Source organism: Propithecus coquereli, unplaced genomic scaffold (genome assembly GCF_000956105.1).
Source record: "Propithecus coquereli isolate 6110/MARCELLA unplaced genomic scaffold, Pcoq_1.0 Scaffold280, whole genome shotgun sequence".
Classification (NCBI taxonomy): Eukaryota; Metazoa; Chordata; class Mammalia; order Primates; family Indriidae; genus Propithecus; species Propithecus coquereli.
This window is the reverse complement of record NW_012148397.1, coordinates 3,139,510-3,150,342: the sequence shown is the minus strand read 5'-3', so window position 1 is coordinate 3,150,342 and position 10,833 is coordinate 3,139,510. Positions and strand designations below refer to the sequence as shown.

The window sequence follows — 10,833 nt, the reverse complement described above, 5'->3', positions numbered from 1 at the left end:
AAAAAAAAAAAAGGAAAAAAAAAAAAAACCCAGACTGCAAGACCTACACCAGAGTTTCTGATCCAGCAGGTCTGGGAAGGGGCCTGAGAATTTTTATTTCTAGTAAGTTCCCAGGTGATGCTCTTGGTCTTGGGGTCACGCTTTGAAAATTGCCCAGGTAGGCAATTCCCTTCTGCAGAGTGTTGCTGACATCCAACCATTTAAGTGCCAGCTGGATGCCTCCCAACTGCTTCCACCTCCATTTTACCTGCAGGAGGCTTAAACTACAGGACTGACAGGTGGCAGGACAGCTCCCAATTCCAGAACACTTACTAAGTGATCGGGCTGAGCGATTCCCACTTACCAACATCTCACTTACTAACTCTGACACTGCTAGGAGATGATGCTGTAATCTTACTCATTCTAAAAATGAGAAAACAGAGACTGAAATAACTTGCCAAAGTGACACCATCTTAGAACAAACCATGAAACTGCTGATATTCACCCTTTTTTCACCTATAAAAATGGCAATTTCATATGGTTGATCTGATAGCAGAGTTGGGATTCTAACCTCAGTATGTTTGACCCCGGAGTGCAGGCTGTTAACCCCGCTGCTTTGTTTCCTCCCACTCAGGGCTTTTTCCTAGGCGATGTGTTGTTCTTGATTGATAGGACCATAATGATGAAAGGAGTTAAGATCGTAGGTTTGAAACCACACTCTCCCAAGTGTGAACAGGTTACCTGCCCTTGGATAACCATGCTTCCCACTGACTGGCTCCCACTTGGAATGAAGTTGTACCGATGACATGGCTGATGTTGTAGGTGACAGCAGCCAGCCCGATCTCTTGGCTAGCTGACTTTCCTGTACTGGAGAGCCTGGGAAACTAAAAACTACATTGCCTCAGCTCTCTTGCAGCTAGAACCCTGCATACAATCCAGGCCCTTCCCGCAGACATGCCAGCACGAGACTTGATGGAAGTCAGAGGTGCCAGGCAGCAGTGGTGCTCTGCAGACCAGAGGTTCTGGAAAGCGTGTGGCAGAGTCACCTGGCTCTTCTGGGCAGCCAAATCAGACCTGCTACATCCGGTTCTGAGCATCGGAGCAAAGTGGCAGGAAGAGGCCACAGCAATGGTGGCTCCTTGTTATGGTCTGAATGCTTGTCCCCTCCAAAACTCACGTTGAATTTAATTGTCAATGTAATGGTATCGGGAAGTGGGCCTCTAAGAGGTGATTCGGCCATGAGTGCTCCACCCCCAACGGTGGGCTTAATGTCTTAGCAAAAAGGTTTCCAGAGGGAGCACTCTCTCTTGGCCCTTCCATCTTCCCTCATGTGAGGATTAAGCCTTCCTCCCCTCTGGAGGATGCAGCATGCAAGGCACCATCTCAGAAGATGAAAATGGCCTTCACCGGACACAGAACCCACTGGTATCTCGATGTTGGATTTCCCAGCCTCTAGGAATGTAAGCCAATAAATTTTTTAAATTACCCAGGCTCAGATATTCTGTTACGGCAGCACAAGATGGACTAAGACATTCCTCTATAACAGTAGTTCTCAAATGGGAAAACTTTTTCCCACCATAGGACAACTGGCAATATCTGGAGACATTTTTGATCAAGATTGGGTGGGGGGTGTTGCTGGCATCTAGTGGGTAGAGGCTATGGGTACTGCTAAACATCCTACAGTGCACAGGACAGCCCCCATAGAAAGGAATTACTCTGCCCAAAATGTCGAGAGTGCTGATGTTGAGAAACCTTGCACTAGAATAGTACCATATTAATGTATCGCTAAGCATTTCCTATAGCGTCACCTTCTCTGGCCATGTCAGCCAGGTTGCTTGGCCCTTTTGGCAATTCTACCTGTACTCTTCAGTAAATCCATTTCTTTGTAAATTAGTTGAAAGGGACTTTGTTGACTACCACCAAGAATTCTGACCAAGAAAGATGGCCATGTAGGAGGCTGGACTAGAGGATAGGAAGACTTATGTGGCTTGTCTATCTACCATTGAGGGCAGGGGAGCATTCCAAGTGCAAATCTTGTCAAGTGTAGTAAACCCATTGAGGTAATGTGCGCATTATCTACGTACAACATGGACATTATTGTAAACGGGTTAATCACCTAAATGACTCTCTAATCTGGGTAAATCTATATCTTCCCATTGTCTTATGATCACTAACATTATGATACACCTATATCTACATGACAGCAGCATTTTTCACTTTAATGTATTTTCTGCCAAATTGTCTTGAACTACAGATGGGTTGGGACTGGGGCAGAGCCACATTAGTGAAAGGAAACATATGAGCAAGGATATCTTCTGACTGCCAGTTTTATTTCAATTTTATGGCAAACTGTTAACCACAAAGTCAAAACCTGACCAAGAAATTGGCTTGAAGGAGAGCAAGTCACATAGTAGAAAAAGTGAACAAATATTCAGGAGACACTGAGGTCCTGTTCATGCCCTGCGGCCAAGAACACAGGTGGTTCCAGTAACCTGTTCTATAATTGAGCATGATAATAGTATCAAGCTCATCTTTATAAAGATTAAATGAGATCCTCATTGAAGTATAATATTTAGCGCAGAGACTTGGTGGACTGTCAATGTTCAAGAAATGTGGACACTGACATTGATAACAGCAATACACCTCGGGGTCCCTTTTGGCCCTCAGCTAACTCATCAGTGAAGACAAGATAATAAACCATTTTCATAGGGATGTAGGGAATTCTTGGGCACTTAACAGGTGCTCAATAACTGTTAGTCCTCACTCTTTCCAAGTGTTCCTTTTCTTCCCTGCCCAGCTCTGACATCCTACTGGACAACAGATCAGGGTGAAGGCCTCCTGTCGACGACACCTGTCCACTACCATGGTCCTGCCTAACAGCATCTGAAGAGCACAGCCCAAATCCTCATCTGCACCCCCAACCTGCCTAACAGATTTTGTCTCCCACTTCATTGCTGTCACCCTGATTGACAAACCTGCAGCCAGCAGATCATGCTCACAGTGGGAGGGAATCATTACCTCCTGCTAATATTTTTATAGAATTTCATAAACTTGGTCATTCATGAATCATTTACAGTACTTTATTCCAATGAAGAGTTCACAAATCACTCAAATGCTGGCAAAATGCATAATAATGAGTAATATTTCAGGAGGCTTTGCATTAATATGTCAGCTTCTAATACTTCAAGAGATAAATTATTTTGCCAGGTACCACTTCAGGTCAGAAGCATGGGAAGCCCTTTTGGGGGCTGGGGCAGGGAGGAGTGGCAAGGTGGCTGTGGGTTGTGGGAAGAAAGGGTATTTAAGAGGTAATAGATCATCTGGGCAATCAAAGCCCTTTCCCAGGCCCAGTAAGCAGAGTTTCTAGGAAAGGGGCTAAAGAACTTGCAGATTACATGTCAAAATGGAGTGGAGAGTAAAATAGGAAGACGTGTTTCTTAGTGACTGAAAATGCAGGGCTTTGGAGCTGGACATGGATCCCAAATCTAATACCCACCAGCTGTGAGACCTTGCAAAAGTTGTTTAACAGCTATTTGCTTATCTGTAAAATGGTGTTAACACCTACTTTTTAAGTCTTTTGTGTGAAATGGATTAAAGAGAGAACGTATACAAAGTGTTTAGCACAATATCTGCCATGCAGTGTTCAATAAACAGGAGCTTCAATGATGATACATATTCAGGGGCCCAAGGACAAATGTATCCCAGTTTATTTCTTATCACACAAATCCCTGAGGCGTAGATCAAAACGCCTGTTGGATTTGGGAAATGTTAACTCATTAGCATGCACTTGCATGTGAGTAGCATTTAACGTTAAAATAAACAACAACATTGGAGCAATTATCATAGCAATACATTCACCCACACACTTGGGTTTTTAAACTTGTAAGAGTAGAAACTAAATGTGGAGATTTGGAGACCTAGGATTCTGCTCTTTGAAGAAGTAGGTTTGCTACCAACAATACTGATTGCCATGAGTACAATAGCCCTAACTGTACCACCAGACAGTAAATCATTTCTAAATAGGTGCTTGAAATGGACTGGAATTGCAACATTCATGTGCCCAGAGAGTATCAACAATACAGCAGCCCAGTTCTCACTGAGTTTAGGAACAGGAGAACCAAGGACAGAGTGATCAGGGACCTTCCTCAGCAAGGATTTGAAGAACACAGGGTGATGACAGAACTGAATGGCACGAGTCATGGAGGGAAATGACATTAGGAACTGACCCTCAAGAGGCAGGTGAGGAGTGACTCAGGGCCAGGCCCAGTTTGGCCGTTGTAGTGTGGGTACTTGTGTAAGAAACTGCTTCCCCACCAAGCACCAGCAGTCTTTCCAAAGGGCGTATGTGGCCCTGTGCCAGGAGTAAACTGAGCTATACGACCAACAAGACACGGCATCCTGGCATGTCACCTATACACAATAATGAGGAATTTAAATCAGTTTATTTTGAAACAAAGCCTAGGCACTAAAATGAAAGACACGTGAAAGCTGGGAACCTGGTATGTCCTGTTTCTACTGTGTTCCCCACGACCTTGGAGAGCGCCCTCACCCTATAGAACACGTGTAGAATGGATGAATGAATTGATCAAACCATCGATATACTATGAAGCAGATTATGAAACTATCATAAAAACTGAAGAAAATTCACGCATGAGATGAGCAGGTTGGGCCCATCTCAGAGTCCTTTGAGTTTTCATTTGTCTTTTGTTGACTTTAACATTATTAATCTCTCTCACTTGTGTGGTAAGATTATACAGTGCTTAATATGTTTCTGGCATGCTTAAATTTTTGACATGTATAATTCATTTAATCCTCATGAAATCCTATAATGTCATTATTATTATTATTCCCATTTTCCAGGTTAGGAAGTTGAGTCAGGCACCCTGCCAAGTTCCCACAGCTAGTATATGGTAGCCATGATTTGAGTACAGCGAACCTGGCTGCACACAGAATCCACACTTTGAGCTACTTTGCTATTATATGACCGCATGTTAAGAAAAAGTATGAGAAGTTCCAAGTTACAGACCAAGCTCTATTTTATTAGCTAATTAGCTAGTAATTTCATCATCTATGATCCTTAGAGGTGCTAGTACTAGCTACACTTTATGCACAAGAATCACGAGATCAGGGAGGGTAACAGAGTTGTCCAAGATCACACAGCTCAGTAAGCAGCAGCGCTGAGACTTGAATGGCATTTTTCTAACCTCCAGAGCTCTTAATCTCTATGTTATGAAATTATGAAATTTATTGTATTCTTCCTTAGTTCCTTATGTTTGAAACTTAATGGATAGTCCCAAGACAGGCATGGAGAGAGAAGAGGACACCTACTCATGGTCTGCTCCTGGTTTTTCCTACAGCGGCTGGACACTCATAGCTGCAAGGTCACCTCTGGTTGCTCTCAAGGCTGGCTGGGACTGGAAATTTCTGAGGGTGCCAATGTTCAGTTTCTACAACCAACAGATTCCCTCTTGGGTATACGCTGAGAGGACCCACAGCTCCCTCTTCAGTGCTCACTGACAGGTGATGCGCCCTGTAGACAGATGCTCAGAAAAGCCTTTGGCAAGGCTTCCAAGGGGGAAGTCTGGAAGGCACCCTCATGCTCCTGGGCCCAGGACCCTTGAGCACATTGTTCAGCATGGGATCCGCTAGAGGTGGGGACTCCGCCACCTACCATCCTGCTACCACACTGCATCTGTCTGTCTAGCACTTTATGCTTCCAATGTCCTTATAGTATCTTCTCCTCTCTGAAAACTCAGAGCAATGTAGCTGGGTATGTAAGAAAACCAAAGAAAACAATAACTCCAAAGCACAACCATTAACACTTTGTGTTTTCTTCTTCTATCATTTTTCTTAAACATATACACATCATGTGTGCAAAGAATCTGTAACGAGGATACCACATGTATTTGCGTGTTCTGTTTCTATTCCATTTTTTCAATCCTTATGATATGACTAAAACTTCTTCAAAAGAATTTTAAACGGCTACAGAAAACTGCCTTGCAAAATGTGCCATAATTTAAACACTGCTCGATTGCTGAATATTTAACAATTGTCTCCATTTTAAGGACTATGTCCTGCCATAGCATGATTGTACAAAAATTGAACTAAATTCCTCCCTATTTCCTTAGAATAGATTTCTGAAAGTATATAATTATCTGGTGCAAGGTTTTATACCTCTTACAGCTCTAGATCATCAGGTGATCTCCGGAAAGCCAAAGTTGACCCTGGGGGCTTCACAGCGGAGGTTGTGACCTCCTCTGAGATGCCCCAGGGTCTCCCTTCTTGGTCTCCAGTACCCAAAGTCTGATGTAGGCCTGGAGGGCTCCATGGATGAGACAGAGACCCCCACTGTGACCGTGTTGGGGTTTAACTCCACTTCAGCTCCCACAGAAACACCCTAAAGCCACACAGCCCTGGATTTGGTGAGGCACAGAAATAATGAGCTCAGCGGGAAGAAAAGAATCTTTGAAATACATGCACGGTGGGGAGGTGAGGGGCACTCACTTGATAAGTAGCGATCATTTCTCTATCCAAGGACCGTGTCACCGAGACGCTGCCCGTGTTCTCATTGATTCTGAAAATTCCTTTAGGCTCTTGATCCACTCCTTTTCCAGTGAGCCGGAACTTGGACCCTTCCGGTCTGTCACTATCGACTACCTGGTCAGAGAAACAGAGTGACATTTAAAACTGTCTGGAAAACACAGAGAAAGCACGTTAAAACCATAACTCAGCCACCAATCTACTAATCACAGGTGCCAACACAAAGGTGTCTGCAAAGATTTGACTAAAACAGCATTGCCAAAAATAGCATCATTGTTTAATATGTTTTATCCTGATATCCAAATCTTGGCAGCCGTCAGCTGGGGAAGCTTCCCAGCACTCAGGTGACATGTAGGGATGGACCAAGGAGGGAAATGACTTCAAAGGTGGGCATTTATATTATTTTTAACTCCAGGAAGTAGAATTTTGTTTTACTTTCTCTGCAAGCAAGACCAAATAGGCAATGGAAACAATTTATTCGACAATCCTATACTGGGGAAGCATTGATGGATGTTCTAGATATTTACATGTATCCAGTCAACAACAGTGCCACCTGCCCCATAGATTCAACTAGGTACAAAGCATGGTGCTGAGAAAAAAAAAATATATATAGATATGTATATTTAAATCTCAAACAATGCTGGGGGCAAGAGACATTATTCCTATTTAATGGATGAAACCACTGAGGCACAGAGAGATTAAACAAGGTGGCCATGGGCAAAGCTGTTGAAGAGATAAAGATATATTCAGAACCACATCTTCCATTTCTCTAGAGATACTACAATATGACACAGTCATTTCTGAATTTCATTTAAGGAATTTTTCTATAGATTGTCAACCTTGATTTGACATTTGAAGAATACATTCAGGAGGTAAGTGGAGGAGGGTAGTTCCAGGCAGAGGGAACAACACAGACAAAGGCAGCAGGCAGGAGAGGGAGAGCCTAGAAAATTCCAGAAATGGTGAGTCATTAGCATGGTTTATGTAGAGGATGGGCTGAGAAGTATTTTAGTTAGGGGTCACATTATGGGAGGTCTTTTGATGGCATTTGAAAGTTGCAACTAAAGAGAGAACTATTATTTGCATAAGTGGTTCTAGAATTTACCCTCAAATATTCATCGACATGTAAGGTCACTTTACCATCGGAACCTTCAAAGGTTAATTTGGTTATAGCAAAACAATTTAAAGGTCATAAACACAATGGATATTCAGGATATACAGATAAAAGAGACCTGGATACAGATCCAGCTGCAACCAACTTACAAATGAGCAGGCATCTACTGAAACACACTCAACAGTGCCTGGAGAGTTTAGATGGATAGGACAGGAAACCTGCCTTCTAGAGTATATCAGCATCCCCCAAGAGGTCATTTCTACAGCCACCAAGCCTGCAATTCCGAAGTGTGACACTAGGTGGCAGTGGTGCCTAAGGCAGCATGAACTTCATGACAGGGTTCACCTGGCAGGACCAGTGGCGGCCCAGCAAGGCATAGTTCCATATGGCAATACAGGCTTTTTTTCTGATTAAAAAATATTCTTTATTAAAATACATTAAATGTTTTGATAAAACACCAATTACCTATGTTTGTGTTTTTAAGATTAACAGAAAATTGGATATAAAGGAAGATTAAAAATAAGGTATGTGATAAGAATTTTTAATCACTGCTTGACTTGATTTAATCCAACTGACATTCTTTCTCTGACCCCTTCCCTCCTGCTTGGAAGTCCCATGAAGTCAAGACTCACAGCTTACTGGGCTCACCATGGTGTCCCAGCGCCTGGCACAGTGCCTGGCACACAGCAGCAGCAGACACCGGTACCTGCTTAGTGAAGAACATCACTGTTCAGACAGACACATGTCGCAATCCCAGCTCTGTCAGTGAGCAGCTGTGTGACTTTGAACATGGTCCTTTGCCTCTTGGGCTCTTGATGACCTCATCATTAAAATGGGTTACCACTACTTATTTCCCGGAATTACTGAGGGTTTCATGAGATAGAGTATACACAGTGCAGTTCCTGGCAGATAGAAGGGGCTCAGTCAATCACAGCTAACAATTGCAATCCTAGTAGTAATAACCACAGCAAAATCATACTGTTGTTAATGTGTAAGGCTGATGCCTGCAGGCATAAAAAGCATCTTAGCCATCATGTAAGAAAAAGTCCCTTTCTGAAGGAACATATTTCCTTTTTAGAAACAAAACTCACAAACCTCCCTGAAGAGGAGTGCTCTGGAAGCAGACTCCCTGGATAGGAAGGGGTCCTGGGCTCACGCCGCTCTTCTCTGCTGCCGCCATGGTTATTGCTGCTCCTGCCGCCTTACCACCTCTACCCAAATGTGGATTCCCCTGTTCTCCTAGGCACACCTGCCATAGGCAGGTCCTCCCCAAGAGGTCCTACTAACCTAGAAACCATTCTAATGGGAAGTGAACATGGGAATCCTATAAGAGCCATGGAGAAACTATGCTTCCCAGGAAAGGACATCTGACCCCATCTGTCTGCCAGACACAGGCCCCGCTGGTGAGGACCTGCCAGGAGAAGCCTTCTGTGCTCTTTGTTCCCCTTTCTTATACCTTCCCTGCTCAGAAAAATTTGGGAACACAGAACCCAGACCTTCTGGAAGAAACACAGTTGGGGGTACACCCCTTGGGGCAAATATCCCCACTCTCTCATTTCTCTACCTGGTGCCTACCACAGAAAGCCGAATTCTGGACTCAGAAATTCCCCAAGGGTGACTTCCCTTCTGCTGCCAAGGTTGGAGCTGGGTCATTTCCTCCTGCTATCTCGGAGAGCTTGGGCCACTTGAACTTACAGAAGCAGGGTCTTGGGGTCTTGGAGAGAGGACCCTGTCGAATTAGCACTTGCTGCTGGTTTGAAATGATTTATTCCCCAGGGAAGGAGCAAGTCCCCATTGTGAGGGCCTCTGCTTAGCACTGCACAGTCTCTATGTCTGTCTTTCTTTCTTTCTCTTTCTCAATATTTTTGTGTTCTTAAGAAGAGGTGTATCTTTTATTTGTTGAACCTGCCTCTTGGTCCTCAGAAGGCACACCCCAGAAGGATGAGCCTTGTGGGGGCACCAGCACCAGGAATTGAGGAGCCTCATTCTCTCTGGAACAACTGATCTCAAGAGGTGCTTCCCCCGGAAGAGTGTCTGCACCTCTGGGAACTCCTTAGGAATGCAAATTTGCAGCCCACACCCCAGTCTCCTGAATCAGAAATAGCAGGGGGTGAGGCCTGGTGACCTGAGCTTCCATAAGTCCTCTAGGTGACTCTTAAGCACACCTGAGCTTGAGGACAACTGCCTAAGACAGATTTCAGTACCATCCCTTTTCAGGGTGACTGAGGCTGGTGTCTACCGCTACTGTTTGGAGCCTTCTGCTAAAAATAGGCTGGGTCTGTTTGCTCCCTTCTTTCTAAACCTATTTTAAACATATAACACCAACAGGAACTCTTCTAAAAACCTATTTCTAGGATCTCAGTAAAGCAGAGTAGGTATTTCTCAGAGGTGCTAGACCAACATCTCTACATGTGTCAAAGGCACCCCAGGGCTTGGAGGAACCTTGGAGAGGAAAGCGTGCGATTGCGGGGCTGCTCCTCAGGAACAAGCTGGGTGTCTTGGCTCAATTTGGATCCAGGAGGAAGCTCAAGTTGCCTGAATCACCCACCACCTCTCTGGCTTCTTGGTCCCTGGTGGGGTTTCCAGAGGGACCTCAACACACTCCAACCTCGCTGAGCTGGGAGATAGCAGCTATGCAATGGCTATAACCCCAAGGGTGTCCTTAGCCACACATCAAAAATATCCTATGCAAAATAAGTGGGTTTCCAGGAGACTTTTATTATACTATGTTAAACTCCTGAAAATTGTCCAGATGCTACTCTACAACTTCAGCAGCCAAACCTGTAGTCCTGTCATTGTTGTTTTACGTGATGAAACAGAAGAAATCCAGTGCACTCCTCTGGCCAGAACAAACCCTGCCGTGAGCTTCTCCCCCTGCAGCAGCTGTTAACACCCATTATACTACATAGCAGGGCTTCACAATTAGCTAGTCTTTCCTATTATTCTCTGTAATTCAACACTTCTTTTTCACAGTGGGATTTTTTTTTCTTGCCTCTGAGTTGGAATGGAAAAAATAGCTAATGAGGAGGAAGAACTTGGCCCCCAGCTGCCAGGACTCTGGAAGGGATGTAAACAGCACAGGGGAGCCTTGCTGCACACCTGGGTAAAGAGACTTCCTGGCTGGCTGTGGGGGAGGCACTGCATAGCCGGGACCAGAGTCCTGCATCCAGGGAGGGGCAGGAAACACTGAGGCCTGGAGC

The 10,833-nt window shown here is 44.4% G+C and overlaps 1 protein-coding gene across 2 annotated transcripts in view; it reads right to left on the bottom strand.

Annotated features, from left to right (window-relative positions):
* The window catches only part of CDH13 (cadherin 13), a 977,229-nt gene that overhangs the window by 465,667 nt on the left and 500,729 nt on the right, over positions 1 to 10,833 (bottom strand). For both annotated transcript variants that reach the window (XM_012648205.1, XM_012648204.1), the window contains exon 4: positions 6,484 to 6,636. In XM_012648205.1, coding sequence (XP_012503659.1) covers positions 6,484 to 6,501 — 18 coding nt within the window. In that variant the 5' untranslated portion in view covers positions 6,502 to 6,636. The remainder of the gene's footprint in view (positions 1 to 6,483; positions 6,637 to 10,833) is intronic.